The 23,275-nt window shown below is 42.3% G+C and overlaps 2 protein-coding genes across 11 annotated transcripts in view; both read left to right on the top strand.

Annotated features, from left to right (window-relative positions):
* Positions 1–19,007, top strand: part of TMEM71 (transmembrane protein 71) — a 46,777-nt gene extending 27,770 nt beyond the window's left edge. For 6 of the 8 annotated variants that reach the window (XM_082433859.1, XM_082433860.1, XM_082433858.1 and 3 more), the window contains 3 exons: positions 1,652–1,713; positions 1,804–1,864; positions 7,904–9,261. In XM_082433859.1, coding sequence (XP_082289985.1) covers positions 1,652–1,713; positions 1,804–1,864; positions 7,904–8,060 — 280 coding nt within the window. In that variant the 3' untranslated portion in view covers positions 8,061–9,261. Of the gene's footprint in view, positions 1–1,651; positions 1,714–1,803; positions 1,865–4,880; positions 5,911–7,903; positions 9,262–11,882 lie in introns of those variants that run through there. The other 2 variants (XM_082433861.1, XM_082433865.1) reach the window with 2 other exon arrangements.
* The window catches only part of DNAAF11 (dynein axonemal assembly factor 11), an 82,387-nt gene continuing 67,142 nt past the window's right edge, over positions 8,031–23,275 (top strand). Inside the window, exon 1 of one of the 3 annotated variants that reach the window (XM_082433845.1) lies at positions 8,031–8,095. Coding sequence is in view for 2 of the 3 variants with exons in the window: in XM_082433842.1 (XP_082289968.1) it covers positions 19,210–19,219 (10 nt within the window). In the remaining variant the exon portion in view is untranslated. Of the gene's footprint in view, positions 8,096–19,087; positions 19,220–23,275 lie in introns of those variants that run through there. The other 2 variants (XM_082433842.1, XM_082433841.1) reach the window with 2 other exon arrangements.

Genomic DNA, 23,275 nt, shown 5'->3' with positions numbered 1-23,275 from the left:
GGAGAAATTGACTCCCCATCACTTGAGTTTGAGCTACGTTTGGAAACTTGCTTCCAAGCAGTAGTGTTTGGAAAGAGGGGGAAAAGGAAACTTTTCAGTTGAGAAAACTGACAAATGGTACCTCAGATGATGAAGGTCAGCATCAAAAGGGATGAGCTATGTTGATGGCATGTACCCTTGATATGATGAGAATGGCATTTCACCTCTAGGGTCTTCTGAACCCCAGTCTAACAATGAGAAAAACCCAACTTGGGGAACACTCTCCACATTATCTGACCAGTACTCCTCAAAACCGTCAGGTCATCAAAACCAAGGAGAGTCTGAGAAATCGTCACAGCCCAAAGGAGCCTAAGGAGACATAATGACTAAATGTCATGTGATATCCTACGTGAGATGCTGGAAAATGGATCAGTTAGGGAAATATTGTAAAGTTCAAATGAAGTGTGGAGTTGAGTTATTAGTGATGCACCGATGTTGGTTCCTTATAATTATGGCAAAGGTACCATGTACTGTAAGATGCTAATAACAGAGGAAGATGGATGTGGTGTATGTGAGAACCCTTTGTATTCTTTTTTGCAATTTCTCTGTATATCTAAAGTTATTCTAAAGTAAAAAAGTGTAGTTAAGTAAATAATTGGTTTTTTAAAAAAGAACTATTCCTATGGGCAACAGCATGGATGAACCTCATGGATATTATATAAGTGAAAGATGACAACAGAGTCTATATGATTGTCAAGAAAAGGCAAAACCGATCAGTTACTATAGATGTAAGAATAGTGGTTAATTTGGGGGGATGAAGTTGGAAAGATCAACAAAGGAAACCTTATGGGGTGCTGGAAATATTTTATTTCTTGCTTTGGGTGATTACAAGGGTTTATATTTTTTAAAAACCCAAAATGTGCACTTTATATGCTTTAGTGTACATTTGCTAAAGCTCAGTTTTTAAAAGTTTTTAAAATGCCTATGAAGACATGTCTGAGAAGATATTTGTCAGAATTTAATAATGAATGCTTCAGGGTGGTGGGAATTTTTTGATGACATTTTTCTTTTGCCTTTGTATTTATTTGTAATCTCTTTCAATATTCATATTTTGAGCACAAAAACTATAAAAATATTATTCTTCAAAAAGAAGAAAATCCACTCTGTGATACAATCATCCATCAGATTGACAAAAACCCAAAAGTTTAACACCCTCTTTTGTCAAGCTTATGAAGCAGTAGGCATACAAATTTTCTCCTTTTTTTTTTTCTAGAAGTTTTATACTTTTGTGGTTTACATTTCAGTCTATGACTTATTTTGAGTTAAATTTTGTGTTAAGGTGTGATGTCTTTGTATAGGTTCGTTTTTCTGCACGTGTCTATACAATTATTTTGGCACCATTTGTTGAAAAGACTCTCCTTTTTCCATTGCATTGCTTTTGCACTTCTGTTAAAAAATCACTTAACTTGTATCTGTATGGGTCTATTTCTGGAATTTCTATTCTTTTCCATTGATCTATCTCTCTATCCTTTTGCCAATACTGCAGTATCTCTATTACTGTAGTTTTATAGTAAATCCTAAAATCATCCATCTATGGTAAGTCTAAAAGAACATCTCATGTGTTGGAAATATACAATTAGTTTGCTAAGCCTGAGCAATCCTGCTGTTTCAGATGGTTTCTGGGAGGAATCATAGCCAGTGTCTTCACATGCTCCTTGGTGATAACCATTGCTTGTAAGTAACCATTTCCCAAATTACTGCTCTGATTCCTGTATTCCATTCCAGTTTTGGGCATTTAAAAATACTTTTTCTTTCTCCTCCAAGATGTTATCAAGTCATTCCTTCTCAGCCTTGCCAACTGTTTCAAAGTCACCACCTGCACTTGGTAAGTGTCGCCTGTGTTAGCATCATTTGTACAAAGACGACCACAATCTGATATCTGAGAATGCTTTCTGCTGAGTAATGGATGGCAGTGACTATGTACAAGAAAGGTCCTGATTATTTGTCCTGAAGAATACTTTCTATTACTGCTAAGATCTGATAGTAGTATTAACCTGTCTCCTAAATTCCTACACCAAAATAGATAGAATTAGTTTTTAAGGCAGCAAGACTTAGGAAATAATATAAATTTTCAATTTTTAAATAGTTTTTAAAGAGCTTTTATAGATTCATAGCACTGTACCTCATAAATAGCTCATATTAAAAGGCTTTTCTCTTAGAGTTTCCCAAAGAGCTGGCAAACTGCCCGTGAAATGATCTCAGTTACAAACTGTGATTTCTCCACCATCTCTCACCCACTTAACGATCCCCCTATATGCTGACTGCCATAGTTCAGCATATTTCGAAGGGTGACTGGGGTCTGGGTGAGGTGCTCACAGAATCTCGAACAGCCTGCAAAGCGCCATCCCCTTGCAAAATGGATTGTGTTAATTACCCTCACTTTAATATGGCTGCCAGAGGTCGACTTCCAGAGCTTGGAGGCTGAGGTCTGCAATTCAAATTAGTTTACTGGCCTTCTCTCTTGACACTCTGTTGCCCTATTTATGAAATTTTTCTGTTAATTCTGAAATCACAGTGGGGCTTAGTGAAGATTTATTTTGTTTTGGACTCCAGCCAACATTGATTTACTGTCACGCTGAGCGATGTTTCCCTTCCTTTCCTGGCCTTCCAGGTTTCTAGGGGCGAGCATCTGGTATAGCTAAGTTTTATTTAACCTGATAGTTAGAAAATTGGGTCCTGAGGTCACCCGAGAAATCCTTATTCTTTAGTTCTTATAAATTAATGACATTTGTTTAAAACTTTTCTAAGATACCCACTTCTTTCCCTCTAGCTACGGGGCTGTGCACAGGCGTATCTCACACGAGGTTAACCACAGATTTGCACATGTGCTCAGCTTTTTGGGCTGAGATGTTGCACCGGTCAGAACTGGACTAACCTATAATGTCTGAACAAAAGACTTTCATCCAAAGAGTCAGTTTGTAACCCAACTTTCAGAAGTGTCAGATGGTGAGAATAGTAGAAATCCGTTTTCTTTGGGTTTTAAGATGAATATGTACAATTAATCAGAACGACAAGTATCATCTTTTTAGGAAACTTAATGAGGGCGGAGTTTCTCAAAGCACGGCATGGGGGCATTTGCTCTAGAATCAACTGGGGAGCTTGTTTGAAAAGCAGAGGAATGGATCCTGATTCCAGACCTTCTGAATCCAAATTTCTGAGGAGGTCTTTATTAGTAATAACCTTCCCAGGAAATTCTTTGCACACTAACTATGAAAGTCTTGGAAAGATGGTTTGTAAAGCCTTTACCCCTTGATTTCTAAAGTGGCATCGCTTAACCTACTAAATCTTTATTGAGAGTTTACGATGTGTTCTGTGCTGCACTGGGTGTCCAGAAATGCTCAGCAGACATTTATGGAGTCTCTGCTAAGGGTCAGACACTGTCATTAAGTGCCAGGGTTACAATGCCAAGGCCGCGAGATTTCAGAGTCTAATTAGAGGGACATGTAAAGGGCAAGGTGAAGTTACATTTTGAATGCAATAAGTGCAAGTACAGAGTTAGCACAGAGGCTATGGGATCACCAGGAATGATGTTTGGCTAGACCAGGAGAGGTAAGGAGGGTGGGCAGGGAAAGCAGGCTGGATAAGCCAGTATCTGACCTGCAGGTGTCATGTCACCTGTTGCTTTGAGGGCATCTCCCACTGTTCTGTGCTCCTCTTAAAAGAAATTAGATCAAGACCAGGATGATATTTCCATCTTAAACACTCTCAGCTACAGACTCATTTATGGAACAAGATCACTTCTTTGATTACTTGTGTATGTACTTCAACTTGTTTTTCTCTCATTTCCTCTCCATTTTTTCCTTTTTCCTGCCCACCGACCTCATATACACACACTCTTGCATTCAAGATCTGTGAAAACAACGACTATTGACTTCATTTCTGTATCCAATGCCTTGAAAATAGTAGGTACTCCATAAATATTCATTGAATTGAATGTATTTGCTGTCTCTTTTCTTAAAGTACTTCCTTTAGAGCCAAGAGCTCTGCTCCTGTACATTAAAGATTTTTCAACCCTCTTCCTCATATATAAACATATCCAGAAACCAATAGGCCAAAGACATGGTTATTAACATCAAGAGTCAAGAACGACTCATAGGTCTCCTCCAATAATCAAGGAGGAGAAACTACGGGAATGGTGGACAAGCCCTGAATTCAGTTCAACAAACATTACGGAACAGCCCCCCCACACCTGTCTGGCGCTGCACATAGTTAGATTAGATAAGATACCTGCTCTTCAGCACTTTATAATTCTCAAATCACATCCCTTTTCATACCATAATGCAATTCTTACTCAACCACCTTCTTGGTTAAATATAAAGTCTTCAAGTTTGGGGACTGTCTATACTGCTCACCATTGGTTTGAAGGTCCCTTTCAAATGAAGGTCATCAGAGGTACCCCATGTCGCCAATAACGTGTTAGCATCAGAAGTGTCCATTTTACATGTATGACATCATAGTAGCAAAATGGGCAACATCTCTTTTCTCTACTTCTCCATGAAGAAATATATGTTTGTACACTTGGTGAATGAACGAATCAACTTTAGAGAGTAGAAATATGGGGAAAACTCACTTGTTTTTTGGGGAGAGAAAAAAGACAACATAAAATAGTAGTTAACTAAGTACCAAGCTGGGATTAGGGACAAAAACCTCTGTAGCCTGTCCCAGGAAAGGGGGAGAACTGAGAACTAGTAGGAGGAAAAAGAGCTGGGCGCCACTGTCCTAGTTTTGATTATTCAGGGTAGTTGTGTTTGTGTGTGGTCATGCAGTAATTCAAGTAGATACTGCATTTTCTCATGTATGTGGATGGATTATGCATTTCTTTCCTCCTTTCTCTGACCTAGGTTTGCCAAAATTTGACAGCCATTCAGGAGAGCCTCTGATGAATGTCTTCAATCTGAATATCTGGAAATTGTCCCATTTGTAGTCTGCTTGGAATCAACTGTTTTATTGGAAAGAGTGAACAAGTGGATAATTGAGAAAAAAAAGCATTTTAATTTGGTTATGTGGTTTAAAAAAAAATCTCAGTTTTGGCCTCACAATGATAATATGCTCATGAAAATAATATTAATTTGTCTTCCCTCTGCAAACACAAGCAGTTGAAAAGGAAAGGACTGGGAAACGTGACAGAGCACAAACCACCTGGATAAGTGTTCTCTTATTATACCTTAAGACAGTGGTTCTCAAACATTAATTTTCTTTAGAGAACTCTATGAGGAGCTTATAACAATGCAGATTCCTGGGCCTGCCTGCCTGTACCTATCCCTTGCTAAACCGCTGCAGTTGAACAAAGAAAGGGAATTTATATAATCAGCACCAACTTGAAAGTAAATAAATGTGGTTTGTGCATAAAATATAATGTAGAAAAAGCTTTCAGATCTTCCCAAGGGATGGCCTAATAGAAGGTGGTGACAGTAGATGATGGTTGATGGAAAACGGGCAGGAGAGAGCCATTTTTCAGAAAGTTCTTCTTTCTAACCAGTTTCTTTACCAAGTTTTCAATCATCTTGGCACTCATGATTACCTTTCACTCAAACTTCAATTCAAATAAAGATAGAACACACAAAAAAATACCTCAGGGGCAAAATAAAGGCAAAACACCGCAGTGCTTTGAAACACACAAAAATTGTACAGTTGCACTGAGGGATTACAGGAGATGCTCCCTCTCCATCCCTCTTGCTTGGTATATGTTCCCAAATGTGGCCTGCGATTGAAATTTGTTTTGTATGATATTCTCTGGCTGGAGAATTGTGTGGAGAAAATTGTCTCTGCTTAAAATGGTAATGTCAAAATATCACTTTTTATATCAATTGTACTTAGTGCCTTTTTGGTTGAAAAAGTTTTATAGTAATAAATAAATGGAGTCATCAATGACTTGGTTTGGTCAAATACTAGTCGACATGTTGCTGTGAAGGTATTTTTTGGATGTAATTAACATCTACAATCAATGAACTTTAAGTAAAGCAGATGACCCTCCATGATGTGGGTGGTCCTCATCCAATCAGTTGAAGGCTTTAAGAGAAAAGACTGAGGTCTCCTGAGGAAAAAGGAATTCTGCATACAGATCACAACAGCCAAATGCTGCCTGAGTTTCCAGGCTGCGGACTGAGGACCACAATATCAACTCTTACCTGAATCTCCGGTTTGCTGGCTTGCCCCATAAATTTTGGACATGTCAGTCCCCACAATTGCATAAGACAGTTCCTTAACATCTCTCTAGATAGGTAGATAGATATAGATACCTATAAATATATCTATAGATATCATAAGTATATCATATATGTCTTACGTTCTTGGAATATACTATTGGTTCTGTTTCCCTGGAAAATCTTGCCTAATACAGCAGGTGTTATAATCACCTTTTGATAGATAACCTTGGAAAAGTTTGATAACTTTCCCAAGGACACAAAGGGCACGTAGGGGATCTAGGTTTCAAACCCAAGTCTGTGTGACCCAACAGCCCTTACTCTTCCCACTGCTGATTGCTGCTGAGAAGGGGTAGAGGGGAGGAGCGTGGCACCTTGAAGATCAAATATTGCCTGAGTCACTCTCTCCGGAAATACTGACCCAGGAAAAAGTTTTCCATGAAGCAGAAGATTAAATGAAAAGAGTCATTTTTCAGGGACAGCTGTGACTTTTACCTTTGATCTTGTATCTCAAGATTCTCGAATCGAGTTCCTCAAAGATTTGTCATGAATAAGATGCTATAGGAGAGAAAAATCATCTAATGCTGTCTGGTTTGCTTTAGGACCTCTGCTTGTAGACGCTCCTATAGCTGTAGCCAGCTCGTGATGGAGCATTTACTATGTGCTAGATGCTTTATCTACCTTACCTATAATCCCTACCGTAGTCCATAGTTTGGTTTTTGCTGTAACAACAGACAAACCCATGTAATGCCTGATGTGGTCCAGGCAGATCTTGTAATGATGCCATTGGCCATCTATGGCCTCCAAGCTTGTCTGCTTACCTGCCTCAGGCAAGAGAGTGACACGTGCCTTCCCTTACGTGCCAGGAGTGAGGGGTAGTCACATGAGCCCACCAATGGGGTGGGGGGTGGCTGGGAAATGTAGGGAAGCATGTGAATCTTTGGTGAGCTCTAGTGGACCCTACCAGACCCTCATTTTAACGACGAGGAAGGTGAATCTCAGAGAGAATACGTGACTTGTGCACCCCGGGTCTTAAGGCTCCTGTGTCATTTCCCGCAAGTAAAATCTACTGTAGTTACTTCACAATGACTCAAAATGATCTGCCTGTGCTACACTGGATGCCAACCATTCCCCCTCCCCACCAAAAGGAATCCCACTATTGCTCATACAATACAGCAGAGCAGACACCTGCTAAGTTGGCATACTTTGCATCAATGCCACATTTCCCTACCGAGCCTTGATGAAGGTCTCATCATGTATTAAAAAAATTATCTATCCCGCTGTGATGGCTGTATCCCCTCCATCTGTCCCATGCTGGGTGAAATCTGCTACAGCTGCAAGTGACACCTGCTAGAGAGCCAGACGAGGTACCTTGGGGGTGTGGGGCAATTTAGCAGGTGGATGCTAAAAGCTGGCAACCACTTTGCCAAAATTTTCTTATCCTTTTATAGCCTTAAAGGAAATAAAAACAAAGAAAATGAGAGGCAAGGTGGGGGACGAAGGCTGGTACTGTATATCAGGACTTTTATTTTCAACGCAAATATATCATTTCATATTTGCCTGGTAGAGAGGCAGGGCGACCCACCCTCCACCCTAACCCAGATTGCAACAGCATACTCTTGTGTGGGTGAAACTTGTGTTCAGGCTGCAACTGACCTGCTGTTGGGGAGGTAGCAGAAGCTCAGTGCCAGGAGCTCCATTTTTCTTCTTTTTTTTTCCAGTGAAAGGAAGAATCAAGGACCACACTCCAGATCTCTCCACCTTCCCCATTTACTTGGTTCTTCCTCTGCTGAATCACATCCTTTGAACACTAGCACTGTAGTTAACAACTCGATGTTCCTGCTCTGGAGTGAGACTGGACCCGGGCCTAAGTTCTGACCTGGCTACTTATCTGCTCTGTCACTTTGGACAAGGTATTTCATCTTTCTTTCTTTCTTTCTTTTTTTTTCTTGTTGTTGTTGTTAGTTCCCTGACCAGGGATTGAACTCGTGCCCCTGGCAGTGAAACCTCGGAGTTTTAACCACTGGACAGCCAGGGAATTCCCCTGGCCTTGAGCCTTTTTCTTTTCTTTTAATTTATTTGTTTATTTTATTTATTTATTTTTGGCTGCGTTGGGTCTTTGCTGCTGCATGCGGGCTTTCTCTAGTCACAGCAACCCGGATCTACTCTTCGTTGCGGTACACAGGCTTCTCATTGCGGTGACTTCTCTTGCTGCAGAGCACGGGCGCTAGGCGTGTGGGCTTCAATAGTTGTGGCTCGCGGGCTCTAGAGCGCAGGCTCAGTAGTTGTGGCGCATGGGCTTAGTTGCTCCGCGGCATGTGGGGTCTTCCCGGACCAGGGCTCAAACCTGTGTCCCCTGTATTGGCAGGTGGATTCTTAACCACTGCGCCACCAAGGGAGCCCGGTATTTCATCTTTCTAAGCCTTAATTTCCTCATCTATAAAATGGGATAAAATATCACCTAATTCATAGCATTTTTACGAGAATTAAATGAGTCCACGCAGGCAAAGTACTTAAGGCTTAACACAGTGTTAGATACACACTAAGCTCTTCCAAAGTGGGAGCTGCTATTACCAACAGAAGTAGTAACATTAGTAGTAGGGGTAGGAGTTTTCCTGACTTCTGGGACCATGTGAATTTTTCAGTTAGTAGGTGAGATGGTAGAAGAAAGGGGAGAGAAGTGGGCTGAGGTTTGGCCAAGGGCATGTCAATCTAGCTGAATAAATACTTCTTCCCGTATTTAACACAAGGTGGAACGATATAAAGACAATATGGGTTTTGAAGTCAGACAGACATAGGTTGGACTTGGCCGCTCTGTCATTTATGACCTTGTGATATTGGGCCTGTCACTCAGCTTCTCTGAACTCCATCTGTAAAACAGATACGTTCATGCCTTGTGGTTCTACAGTCTGGGGGTGGGTGGGAGTGGTATCACTTTTCTGACATTTAGGAGATCAAAGAAGAGAAGATGAGCTTATATGCAGGAATGAGAAAGGATTCACTTTGAAAATAACCAGTTAAATTTTCTTCATTCTGTAAGTGCTTCACCCTCATTTCATTTAAATAAAAAAAGAGAAAATTCAAATAAGCAAAAGAGAAAAAGCTACCCAGGATGAGCTTCAACCCAAAGACAGCCACTGCCAACATCTTGGTTTTGAGCCAAGAAAAGTGTCTTGGTGGCCAGGGTGATAAGATATGAAAACAGGCCTCCCAGAGAGAAGGACTTTGGACATGGAAGCAGCAACCATCTGGGGTCAATCGTGCGGCCATTGCCCTGTTGGAAGCAGAGGGCTCCAGCAGATGACAGGCCCAGCCCCCCGCTATGATTTAGTATAAGGGCAGTGTCATCAGCTGTCACCCTGTAAGAAAGTTATCTTACTGCCCACCCCAACGTGGGGGCCAAGATGGCCACAATAAAAGTTAGCTTTAAAGACCCTTTATCAAAAGGGAAGCAGGACGTAAATTAAAATCGAGTGTATCCAGTACATCATTGTGTCCTCACTCTCTCTTTCCCTCCTTTTTTTCAAGTCTTAGCCCCAGTGTCAGTTCTGAGCTCCACGCAGCTCAGGGCTCACAGTTCAATGATCGAGGTAGACAAAGAGGCGGTGACATCAACGTGATGGGCAGTAAGACAGAGGGGACTCCAGGTGGCCATGGAGCCCTAACGAGGGTGGGATGCTCGCATCTCTGCCTGGATTGTAGAGCCTCCCAGGCGTCCTCTGTACTCCCCCGCACAGCTCTCAGCCCCCTGGCACAAGTCCAGTGTCTATCTTTCCTCATGAGTATAAGCTCCAGGAGGGCAGTTCTATCCCCAGTGCCTAGCCAGTGCCAGCTGGGGAGGTGCTCAGTGAGTACTGACCAGATAGATGCTGTTGAAGAAAGCGTGAGTTGAGACGTGTTTGTAGTGGATACCAGCTGTCTTGTTCTGTCCAGTATCCCTTCTTCCCTTTGTCTGGTTCCCATAGCATCTTTCTCAATCACCCCTTCCCCAATCCATAGCTTTTAGTGGGGCTGCTGGTCCCAAACCCTGGAGGACATAGAGGCACAGGACACAGCTTGTCCAATCAGATTCTCTTTCTCCCAGGGACAGACGTGGTTAGAGGAAGGATGTGATTGAGCCCGGAATGAGGACTGAATTCATTCTGCTGCTGGCTCTCCCCAGCTTGGCTGCCCAGTTCTTTCCTAGAATCTCAGAGGAACCTTGGTGTCTCTCCAATAGAGCTTTCCTTTGAATTGAAGTTGAATACATTTATCTTGCTTGATAGAAAAAAGAAACTCGTATACTCTTTTTTTTTCTTTAAAAGTTTTAATTGAGATGAAATTCACAAACATAAAATCAACCACGTTAACGTGCACAATTCAAGGGCGTTCAGTGCCATCACAGTGCTGTGCAACCATCGCCTGTATCAAGTTCAAAAGCATTTTCATTTTCGCCAAAACAAAACTCTGCATCCATTAAGCAGTCACTCCCCATGACCCCTCCCTCAGCCCCTGGCAACCACTAATCTGCTTTCTGTCTCTATGGATTTACCTATTCTGGATGTTTTGTATAAATGGAATCATACGATATGTGACCTTTTGTGTCTGGCCGCTTTCACTTAGCCTAGTGTTTTTGAGGTTCATCCACATGGTAGCATGTATCAGTACTTCATTCCTTTTAGTGGCTGGATAATATTCCATTGAATATTATTGGATGGACCACATTTGTTTATCCCTTCATTCACTAATGAGCATTTGGCTTGTTTTCATCTTTTGGTTATTGTGAATAATTCTGAAAGATTCTTGAAGAATGACCATGAGTTTGGCAGGTGAAGGAAACGGGGGAGGATATTTAAAGAAAAGGGAACAACTAATTCCAGAGCAGAGAAATGTTCCTACACGGCCTCTCCTCTTTGTACGTTTTCAGGCTACAGTTGAGTCTCCACACAGCAGCTACAGGGATCTTTCCAACATGTACATCAGATGGCCTCACTTTCCTGTTGAAAACACTCCATTCCACATTACATTTCCTCCTGCTCACTCTGCCGTGGCCACAGCACTGCTGTCATGTCTGTTCCTACAACACACAAGCTCAGCTCCACCTCAGGGCCTTTGCACCTGCAGGACACCGGCAGAAACGCCCTTCTCCCCGAACTTCCTAAGGCCAGCTTCTCCTCATTGTGCAAATACCACCTCTGCAGTGAGAACTTCCCAGCCACCCCGGAATGTTCTCCCCATCCACACCCACTACCCCAGGTCACTTGACTCTCTCATTTTCTGAAGAATGACAAACTACTTTTTTGTTCATTTGTGGTGTGTGGTTTTTGTTTGTTTGGTTTGGTTTTGATTTTTGTCTTTGGTCTCCCCCTGTTCTGTCCTCTTTTTCTTCACCAGAACAGAATCTCCAAGAGGGCCAGGGATTCATTGAATCCCCAGTGTGTAGAAGAGTGCCTGGCATATAGAAAGTGCTCAATAAATAATTGTTTAATGAACAGTTGGCTGGGTGTGACCCACTGGAGAACTGGCAAGGAATATGGTGGGGCTGGTGCAAAGAAAGAAAGCCAGAGGTCCATGGATTGTGGCAAAAACATTGACTGTGTCTAGATTTCCCAAGATGCCTCTTTATGCCAGCCTTATTCTAATTTAGCTTTAGAACTTCTCTGATTTGATTAGTTCATACTACTGAGGGAATGGAATTCTTATCTATTACTTCTGTTTCAGAGTCAGCATAAAAACCCTAGAAGAGAGTTGATCCTGAGAAGTGACTTTGCAAAGGGGAGGCAGAATGAACGAACAATGGGAGAAGGCAGAGCACTTATGTTCTCTTTCAGCGCTGTGTGTCTTCCGACAAATCACCTAACCTCTCTGAAGTTCAGGTTTCTCATCAGCAAAAATGACATCTTTGAGAATAATATTCTATTATATGGATATACTGCAATTTGTTTATTATTCACCAACTGATGGACATTTGGGTTATTTCCACTCTAACTATTATGAATAAGGTTGCATGAAATTCACATACAAGTCTTTGTGGGGAGACGTGTTTTGATTTCTCCTCGGTAGTTACCCAGGAATGAAATTGCTAGGGGATATGGTAAATTTCTGTTTAACATTTTAAGAAACTACAAATCGTTTCCAAAGTAGCTTCGTCATTTTCTGTCCCCACCAGCAACATGTGAGGGTTCTGGTTTCTCCACAGCCTCGCTGACACTTGGTGATATCTGTCTTTCTGATTATAGCCATGCCCTAGTGGGCATGAAGTGGATTTGCATTCCGTGGTAGCCAATGATGTCGAGCATCTGTCATGTGCTTCTTGTCTTACCACTCATTTTCTTTACTGCCTCTGTGCTCACAGTCTCATCTTTCACCTTAAATCAGTCACACCCTCCACAGTCAAACCCTGGACCTTGTCATTACCTCTCTCATAGTCTCAAATTTGAACATTCCACCCTTAACTATCAACATCTTTCCAGCTCACTATCTTTCCGCCTCCAGCAATTTTTGCGGTGCTATCAGGATCAAATTATATTGATACTGACAGTGTTTCACTGTCTCTCATCCTCTGCCGTGTCTTCATTTTTGTTCTTCTCCACTTGAGATTCCATGAGCTATCATTAAAGTCATTCCTTTGCACCTCCCTCTGTTTATTGTGTTTTCCTGGTAAAACTACAGCGCTGGTTGCACCCAGTGAGACATCTGTTATGCATGAGTGCCCACAAACTGAACATGGCTCAAGAAAAACCACACAACCAGGCCTTTCTTTAAATTTATGATCACAACCCTCGAAGCGTGTTTGCTGGTGTCTGGCAATCATCCTATCCCACCCTGTGTACTGACTATCCTATTCCCCAGGTGACTATTTCATACCTTGTCCTTTTTTTCTCAAACTTTCAAGAAATCCTCTCTGAGTCTCATTCTTAGCTGATGTCGTTGCTTCCTATTTTGCTGAGAAAATAGAAACAAGTATGAAGACACAGCTAACCATATCTATCCACCTACCAGCATCTGTTCCTACTCTCTTCCTTCCTGTTCTATGGATGGAAGGTCCTTGTTGCTATTTAAGGCCATATCACTGCTCATGCACTGAAACCCACCCCCTCTTATGTATTCATAGAAATTGCTCCAGGAATCGTTCTCTCTTCTGCAGCAGCAGCCTCTGTTATACTGTCATAACTCCTGTCTTAATTAAACCTTCTTTTGATTCCACACCCTTTACAACTACTCTCTTCCTCCATTTCTCTCCTCCTAATAGTAGAAAATTCCTTGGTGGATCTGTCTTCTGTACTTATTTATCTCCAGTTCATCTCCTCCAAGTCCTTCTTGAACTCACCCCAATCAGGATTTCACTCTGCCCATTCATCACAGCAGCCCCTGTCAAAGCTACAATGACCTTCAATGTTGCTAAATCCAATGGTCCATTCTTGGGTCTCATTTGACTTGACCTATAGCAGCATTTCACATGGTCACTTCCGCCTTCTTGAAGCACTTTTCTTACTTGGCTTCACCTCTTACCTCACTGGTTTTGTGTCTCATTTGCGAATTCTTCCACATAGGCCAACTTTCAAATTTTAGAGTATTCTTGGCTTTGTCTTTGGACCTCTTCTCTGTCAAAATTCACTCCAAGAGTGGTCTCATCCATGCACATGAGTGTAAACACCTCTGCAAACCATGACCTCTCCAATTCTATCTCTAGCCTGGACCTCTGCTCCACGTGCGCATACCCAATTGCCCTCTCACAATTTCCACCTGGATGTCTAAAACACATCTCAAGTCTAACGTGTGTAAAACAGACCTCTTAATTCCTACCTCCTCCAAATCTGCCCCTCCACTTCTTCACCGTGTTAGTTCACGGAAATGCCATTTTTTCAGTTTTCCTAATAAAAAATTCAGGGGTCCTCCTTGATTCCTACATTAGTTTGCTGGGACCGCTATAACAAAGTGCCACAAACTGGGTGACTTAAATGACAGAAATGTATCTTCTCACTGTCTGGAAGCTAGAAGTCCAAAATCAAGGTGTCAGTAGGTTTGGTTCCTTCTGATGGCCATGAGGGAAGGATCTGATCCAGGCTTGTAAACGGCTGTCTCTTCCCTGTGTCTTCACATGGTCTTCCCTCTGTATGCGTCTGTGTCCATCATGTTTGGAATAACACTCTGTCTCCTTACAAGGTCTTACTGATTATTAGCCTCCCACCTACCCCTTAACATTTGTTCTTTGATCATCTGCCCCATCATATTAGCCACCTTTCTCCATTCCTTTAGCAGGGCAGGTTTTCCTCCATCTGAGAGCTTTTACTCTTCTCTCTCCCTGGGAAAAATCTTCCCTTAGTTCTTCACGTAACTGGCTCCTTCTCATGATCAGGGCTCATCCCAAATGTGACCTATTTGACTACCCAGGTAGCCTTCCTCTGAATTTATTCCATCTCCCATTTTTCTTTCATAACCTGTATCATCACCTGCAATTGTCTTATGTAGCCTTTATTAGTTTACTTGTTTATTGTCTATCTCCCCCTATGTGTATATAAGTTCCTGGATGGTCAAAACCTTTCAGTCTCGGTCATCACTCTATGCCCAGCCCTAGGGGCTCAATACATGTTTGTTAACAACAACAACAAAAAATGAGTAAATAAGTTAATGGGACCCTCTAATGCCCACCCAGATGAGGAATCTTTACACCAACTACATCATGCTCTTGAAACAATTATTTGGGTACACATTCACGTGCACATGCGTGCACACACACGAACACACAACACATTCAGGTTGGTAAGAGGAGACAGGGCAAGTAAAAGATTACATTAAAATCAGAGTTTGGAAAAGACAGCGTCAGTCCTCTGTTCATGTAAGCAAAACCTTGAAAACATTACTTTTCTCTAAGCTGAAATGGGAAGCTATGAATTCTAGAAGATTTTGTGGGTAAGGCCACTCTCTGCCTTTGGACAAATGGTGCCCAGCAGAGCTGTGTGACAAGGAAGGTGAGATCATTTTCGGCAGCTGCCACCCAACTTGGAAAGGGTTGATCGATATGACAAAGTCTTTTCACAAAGAACATAAACCAAAGAAGATGACTGACAGTGAAGTAAACAGTTTAGAACTAGAGTAATTAGGAATATATTAGCAATTAAAATAAACTTATTATCATTAGCAAAATTGGCAGTTACTTGCAATTTCCCCAGGGGCCTCATTTCAAGTTTATCCTTGTACATGATATTAAGGCAGGATTAATGTTTCTGGAGATACAGCTTTAATTTCTGTGGATTTCATTTTTTTCATATCCCTGTAGAGCTCAGTGGTTCTCAAATAATAGTCTTGTGGATCTCAGGTTTTCTATGAGCTGGACCCAGGTGTTATAACACCAAAACTGAACAAAGCTGTTGTTTACCCAATTCTCAGAGAAAACTAAATGAGTGGATACGATTTTTTAGTTTCCTCTTTTATGCAATTTTTTTAGGCCTCCACCACCTGCTAGCACATGTCTTCCAGGAAGTACTAGAAAATGACAGAACTCCTGAGCTTGAAGCAAATAAATAAACTAATCAAGGGAAAAGCTTGATCACCAGCCTTCTAAGATCAATGCATCTTCCTTCTGTGGACATGTGTGTTGATGGGTTGGACTTTTTGGATGGTAACAGAGGCAGGATTGAACTCTCTGTCGTTTTTACCTTTTGATTTCTACTCATTGTCCCAACTAACGGGAAGGGTATCTTTTAGCATCATAAGGCATCAAAGTTGTATCAGTTAGGGTTCTTTGTTGCTAGTAATTAAAACGGACCCTGGCAATAGAACCAAAAGGGTAGTAGGGGTAACTTTGGCTTCTATATCAGGAAACTCGTACCTGGAATCGCCCTCCAACAAGACCCAGAGGAGTAAATACTGGGACAAAACAAATGTCCACTTCAAACATAAGGTTATGAGAGACAGTCAGCGTGAGCAAGATTCTACTCTGTGTTAGAGATGCTTTACTCAGAAGAATCTGGAAGACTTAGTCTCTTCCCACTGAAGCTGGGGAAGGTCCAGAAACAACAGATGTCCAAGAGACATGGCAGGATGGAGCTGGGAGGCAGTGGGGAAGGGTGGGCTGAGAGGCAAATAAGGAAACAGTTCAGGAAACCAGAAAGGGAGAGGGCATGCCGGTGCCCATCTGAGAGGGGCTGACCTCATGGGAAATGAAGGAAATATTTTATTCTATATTTTAGACTCTGAGAGCAATTGTGACCCGTCACTGGCAAGACTGTGTTCTTCACGAAAATGACTAACTGGGTCTGAACACTTTCCCATGGATGTCGTAGGGATGTAATAGAAGGGTTACCCAAACAGATGTATATTCATTTGCTCTGGCAGTAAAGGGCTTAAGTTTAATTAATGGGTTTCAATACACACACCAGTAGTTTATACTGTTTCCCTTTGCAGATGAGAATTATTGGTCTAGTTAAGCAGGAAGAGAATCCACAGGTATGAAATTTTAGACTGAGGAAGGACACTGGAGAACACCAAGTGGGGCTGGTGGGTTGACCTGGGCACATGGAAGGTGGGTCTCAGTAGCCTTGGAGGATTCAGGGGGAGATTTTAGCTCAGTGTTTTTCAAACCCTACTTCTAGGAATTTCCCATGAGCTGGGCCTCTAAAAGCAAACAGAATCAAACACTGTTCTTTTCCTAGGTCTACACAGACAAATAACCGATTGAACTGTCTCAGTTCATATCAGATTAGTGCTCAGGGACACTGACATCTGCTTCAAACCAGAGAAGAGCCTCTTTTATGTGTCTCATGTTTTAGGATTTGAACAGAGGACTGAGACTGCTCACACGATGCTTAGAAACAACTGAGTCCAGATTCCTACCTAAATGAGGCATCTCCTTCTACAAAATCCTGCACAGATCAATCAAACACATTTTAATTAAGTAAATGCAACTAACAAACTGTATTTAATTGAACACCATGAAACCATCCCATAAACATGCAGTGGAAGGGACTTGTCCACCCTTTGAATCCTGGTGTGCTTCCAGCCACTTCAACCAATAGACTACGAGGGAAAAGACTTGTCCACTTCCCATAGCAGTCAAGTCCACCGTTTCAGTTCTCTCCTGCTGTATTAAACTACTCCCAAACTTATCTCATGATTTTGTGGGTCAGGAATTCCGGCAGGGATCAGCTGGGTGATTCTCCTGTACTATGTGGCATTGACACACTGACATTCACAGATGGATGGGCTGGTTTACAGGGTCCGAGACAGCATCACTCAATATCTGCCATGTGGACCGGAAGAGCTGAAAGGCTGGGGCTTGGCTGGAGGGGCCACCTACACTTGGCTTCTCCAGCATGGTGGCTTTAAGGTAGACAGACTTCTTATAAGGCAGCTCAGGACTCCAAAAGTCAGTGTTTAGCAAAGCGGATTTTTATGAACTAACTCTGCAAATCACAGAGCATCTCTTTCTTTGTACCCTATTGGTCCAAGTGGTAAGAAGCATGCCCAGATTCAAGGTAAGGGGCATTGACACTGCCTTTCAATGGAAGGAATGTAAAATTATTTGTATCCAGGCAGGTTTAAAATCTTTCCATCCACCACTGGAAGTTCTGGATGAAAGAAGGAGGGAAGGAAGAACTTGAAACTGTAGAAGTGCTGGTAAGCTTGGGAGCTTGGTTTACTTGTTATAGAGTTGCAATGAGGAAATTCTTCTGAAGGAAAATTAATGCAAAGTACAATGGAATTGTAACCACAGTATTAGTTACACATCATAAAAATACTGAATTATATAATAATAGTAAAAATAATAAGAACCCAATAGCTTTCTAGGTCAATGTCCCTGGAATCTATCCAGCACAAAAGAAGAAGGAGGCCTATTTTGCTGTTCCTGGAATTTTTAAAAACCCTCTTTAAAATTTATTTCTACTTATATATAGAATATGTTGCAGCAGTTTTCTCAGGAAGCCCCACTCATCTTGTTACATTTCCAAGAGCCAAAGAAATAAGTCTATTTTGAATAATGATTTGCATAAGCAGACACACACCATGGCTCTTTAAACTACCACATTCAGTTTGAATGAAATGAACTTGACTTTACCCGGAGCTGTCACATTGTGATTTATTTCCCAGTTTCCCTTCCCGTCAGTGGGCTGTAACGATCATAGCACACTGTACACCTGTCCTCTGTGGCCCATGGGTCCTCTGGTTCTAAGAAACGGTGTCTGTGATGTTGAGTTGAGGAAGGACACAGCATAACCAGCCCAGCCTGGCCCATGACAAATTACGAAGTAAATATTCCTGGTTTCCCTGTTTTAGCACCCACATCTCTTCTCTATTCCACCAGAGTGTCAAACAATCTGTCAAGACCCTACTCCCAGAAGGAGCTCTTATCCTAGATTTTAGTGAAAAGATCCCAAGATGAAGAAGTGCCCAATGTCCAAAAGAATGGGGCACCTTTCCTGGGTAGCCTGCTCCATCCCCTAAATACTGAGTCTGCTGTTTTAAAAAAGTGTCTTTCGTTCACTCAAATTATCTCATTAAAGCTTCACAATGATCCTTGGAGGTTATTATTAGCACTCATCTAACAGGTGGAAACTAAGGTTAAGGAAGTTTAAGGTCACACCTCTGGGAAATGGAGTGTGGGCCGATTCCAGATTTCCTGGCTCCGTAGGGCGTTAAATAAAATACAAAGAGAAAAAAAAAAGTAAAGGGCGGGCTAAGAGGCACGCCTAGGAAGCAGCTCCCCTCAGGAAACAGAGCGTCCCTTGGTTCTTTGTTTAGTCTGGCCAGTTGATCTGGGGAAAGGAAAGCAGTCTGCGAAGGTGGAAGGTGGGGACGTGGAGGAGCACTAGGTCTGGGTTGCTGGTCGCCCCTGTCTCCTCGCGGGGAGCCCCTCCTCTGCCCATTCTCGCCTCCTTGCTCCTCCTGAGTCGGGAAACGCGGCCCCGCCTGGCCCCGCGCGGCCGCCGTAGAGTTCCCGTTGCCATGGCTCCCAGGTGCGGACGCGCCGAGGCGAGACTAGGAGGCGTCCAGGGAGTCCTTGGGGGTCCTGGTCGAGGTTCCCGGGCCCGCGAACCCGAGAGGCGCCATGGGACGGAGTAAGCGCCCTCTCCCACCTTCCGCCCTCATTTGTCCCCGTTCTGGGCGTCGTCCCGGGCCTCTTGGGACCCTCGGGGCCCCTTCCCGCCAGCGGACCCCAGCCCGGCCCAGCCCTTCGCCCTCTGCAGACCCGGCAGTGCCATGTCCCCCGCTGACTGGCGGGGCAGCTTGGCCCCGGCGAGACTCAGGTTCCCGTTCTGTAAAATGGGGTGGGCGTCGGGGGGGCGGGTGGGGGGAGAAAAGCATTGGATTTGACGGAAAGGCTGGCTAGTGGAAGGTCTAGGGTTTTGGCGTCAGACACGCCGGGTTCGAGCCCGCGCATCTCCTTGCCTGCAGCGTGGGCTAGTCGCTGTCTCTGAACCACAGCCCTCGGACTCTTTGGGAAGGCAGTGTAGCCTAGTGGTTGAGGGAACCGACTCCGGCACCTATCAGCTGCGAGACTTCCTCACCTCCAAAACGTAGGCAGTAATAGTACTGTTTACAGACAGCCGGTGTTGTAAATGTGATTATAAATGTACCAAGAGACTGAGTTGGCAGGATTAACAGTTATTTATGTTAGATTGAACCAATTATACCAGGTTGAACCTTTCCAATATCGACACCGTCTTTGACCTTTACACGTGGCAATTTTATACAGTTCCACCGAATTTATCACTTACTGTAAAAGTGTCATAGTGAATACTTTTAAATCAAGAGACCGTGTTGGATGATGGGGTTTCTGCCCTGGAAGAGCTGACAGCCTGGTGGTGGAAGGGGGCTGGTGATTTTATATGTTAACACTTCGTTCGGAAACCAGTTATTTCCTTTCACACTTTTCCTCCCCTTATCCCCATACTGTGGTCCCAGATTTTTCTTTTTCTTTTTGCTCATCAACATTTTTTACTTTTCTGTGGATTATCCTTTGCCCTCTGTCTCTGAATCCTGTCCACCTTCATTTGTTAAATCATTAACTTATCAGAATTGTATTGGAGTTCCTACCCTGTGTCAGGCGTTGAGGATACAGTGGTGAACAAACAGGTGGGCCAGCCCTCCTGGAGCTTCTCCCTTTGAGGAAGAAGGCAAACACTTACTTAAAAATATCAGTCACTATAGAGTCAAAACTAAGAGACAAGATTCTTTTTACTGCTCTTTCCACAGTTCTGAACTGTCTACATCAGGAGAAAAAACTTGGGCTTCTGAGAGAAGATGGTAATAATGGCAGCAAGTACGTCGTGTACTTGCTGCCTTCTAGGCAATGTTCTAAGTGGTTTCTCTGTGTTAACTCCTGGAGTCCTCACAAAAATCTTATGAAATAGACACTACTGTCACCTCCATTTTGCAGATGAGGAATCTGAAGCACAGAGTGGTTAGGCAACTTGCCAGTTGTCACACAGTAAGTGATGTATCTGGGATGTGAACCTGAAAGGGCTGGCTTTCTTTAATATGTTGCTACACTGTCTCTTGAATGTAAGGGAAGGTCTGGTGAGGAGAAGAGAGGTCATGGTGCAAGTTCTCATGCTGAAAGTCAAAGAGACTACTTTTAGTGTTAGAATCTGCACAGGGAGAGCAGTGTCAAGCCCAGGGGCAGTGGCTAGGGGAAAATGAAAGAATTAGTTCTTCTCTGCACATTTAATCTGGTGTAGATTATGATTTACAGAACAATGAGCTTCTTTTTTAAAACAAAAATTTAATATAGAATTCATTTTGTATTACTGTAACTATCAAATTAGGGTGATTAGTCTCATGGAGATGTGATCTGTGTATGCATTTGCTGGGGGAAGTCAAGTACCCACAGGGCCATAGGATGTTATCCCCGAAAGGGCGCTCAGTGGTCTCTAATCCATGCCATGTGTAAAACCATACAGATGGAATCCGTTATGCAGAAAGTTTAAGCATCTGGTCCCAAACCTTGCACTTGTTATGTGATAGGTTAGAATTAAATTTGGGGCTCCAGCTCAGTGGCCTTGCATAATGTCTTCATTTTCTTAAAGGCACATAGTGGAAAAAATCAGTTTTATATTAACTCTTCTCAGGTCACCTTGACTAGGAAACTCCCATTAGAATCATCCTTCTTATTCATTGCCATTATATTGTAGACTTCATCAACTGCTTATAACAAATCCTTTAAATCTTTTGTTTCATACTTCTAAGTCTTAATTCATGTGTTGTTCACCATTAATTTCAAGCTCTTTGAAATTGAGGTGAGATACGTTGCTGGATACCACGTGGATTGTTCATCACACACCTATGAACAATCGCTAAATGCTTTTCACAAACATTTTAGCTACATAAGGAAAAGCTTTTTGATGAAAGATGGGCTTCCAAGAAAAACATCCTTTAAAGAAATTGCATATATTTACATACCAAGCACATAGACAAAGTTTAAGAAATAAGCAAAACACTTAATTATGGATAAATAGTGTTTAATTTGTTTTATTTTTTTATGGAGGGCCTAATTTAATTTTCAAACTGAACTGGTTACTAAAGACTGTACTAATTTGTTTAACTTTGTTTTTAACTTAATGACTTTATTTGACAATAGCTTTAAGGCTGGAACAGCTATTTCCTTTCTGTAATTATTCATTGATGTAACTGAAAGAGGAATGCTTAGACAAATATTCTGTACCTTAAGAAAATTAAAATACTTTGACTGTTATATTCATATAAGTTTATATGAGTGGTCATAGTGAAATTGCTCAGACAGTGCACTTGAAAATTTAACAATTTAAACATGTGCATAATTCTTCTTAACCAGTCCTTCTTTGAGAGCGTACCACCCCCCTGCTGAATGCTTTACATGCATAGGGCACTTAATCCTCCTAATAACTGTCTGAAATAAGTACCATAGAAACTCTCTTGAGACAGGTCATTGGAAAAACTTGGTTAAAGTGCTAAGTCATAAAAATGATACATTTTAGGGCTTCTTCCTACAGCTATAATAGAGTAACTGGTATTGGACTTAACCTTCCACTGTAGACAACTATGAAATTGGGCAGGAAAAACAAGTAGGACATAACCATGCTCCTTGAGAGAAGGGAAATGCAAAAGTCATACCCCACTGCCACCCCAGCTTTCTTTGTAGAGGCACTTTCCTACTTGCAGTAAAGATAGAATTCAAGCAAAGTAGTGGTCTTGCAGAGCTAAGGCAGAAATTAGCCTTCTGAGCTGCTGAAGTTGCTGTAATTTATGGGGTAGGATACAGAGAAGGAGGTACAGTATGGAATGGAGGAGGGAAGAAGACTTCATGAGGACGTTTACTATAGGGTTTAGGCAAGGGCTGGCTGAGCATGTGTAGCAAAGACTTGGAGAGACCTGAAAGAGATCACCTACTGTGGGGCAGAATGTTGAATGGAGATGCCAGAGGTCAGGCAGTCCTGGAAGATACAGGAGTCCTGGCCCATCCGGAGTTAAAAGACCTTGCTGAGCCCTTTAAGTATTCATTTGAGACCCCCAAGAAAACCATACCTTAGCAGTAAGTACTGGGCCCTGGAGTAATGGCCATGCTCTAGGGCTAAGTTCAAAACTAAAATAGATCCACTCTAAAAAAAATACAGTCAAGCCTAACAGGGAAAAAAGGTTCTGTCAGTACTTTAACTGCCTGCCAGAATAAAGTTCCACTCCTTTTAAAGGACAGTGATATAATCTAGACTTTCTACAGTGCTTCAATAGAAGAATACAACCACCAGCTACAGTGCTTCAATAGAAGAATACAACGACGAGCTACAGTGCTTCAATAGAAGAATACAACGACCAGCCTACAATTAAAAATTGCTAGACACAAGGAGCAGAAACATGTGGCCATGATCAAGAACAGAAGCAGTTAATAAAAACAGATCCCAAGATGATAGAGGTGCTGAAATTAGCACACAAAGACTTTAAAGCAGTGTGTTAGTTTCCTACAGCTGCCATAACAAATTACTACAAATTTAGCAGCTACAGTTCTGCAGGTCATAAGTCTGATATAGAGTCCCTATATCAGACTCTTGTAGATGCTCTTGTAGATTTTCACCCTACCTGAAATCAGGGTGTCAGTGAGACTGTGTTCCTTTCTGGAGGCTCTAGGGGAGGAGCATTTT

The sequence above is a fragment of the Balaenoptera physalus genome (genome assembly GCF_965194825.1).
Source record: "Balaenoptera physalus genome assembly, chromosome: 17".
Lineage (NCBI taxonomy): Eukaryota > Metazoa > Chordata > Mammalia > Artiodactyla > Balaenopteridae > Balaenoptera > Balaenoptera physalus.
The sequence above is the reverse complement of the archived record's forward strand: the minus strand, read 5'-3'. Positions and strand labels throughout refer to the sequence as shown.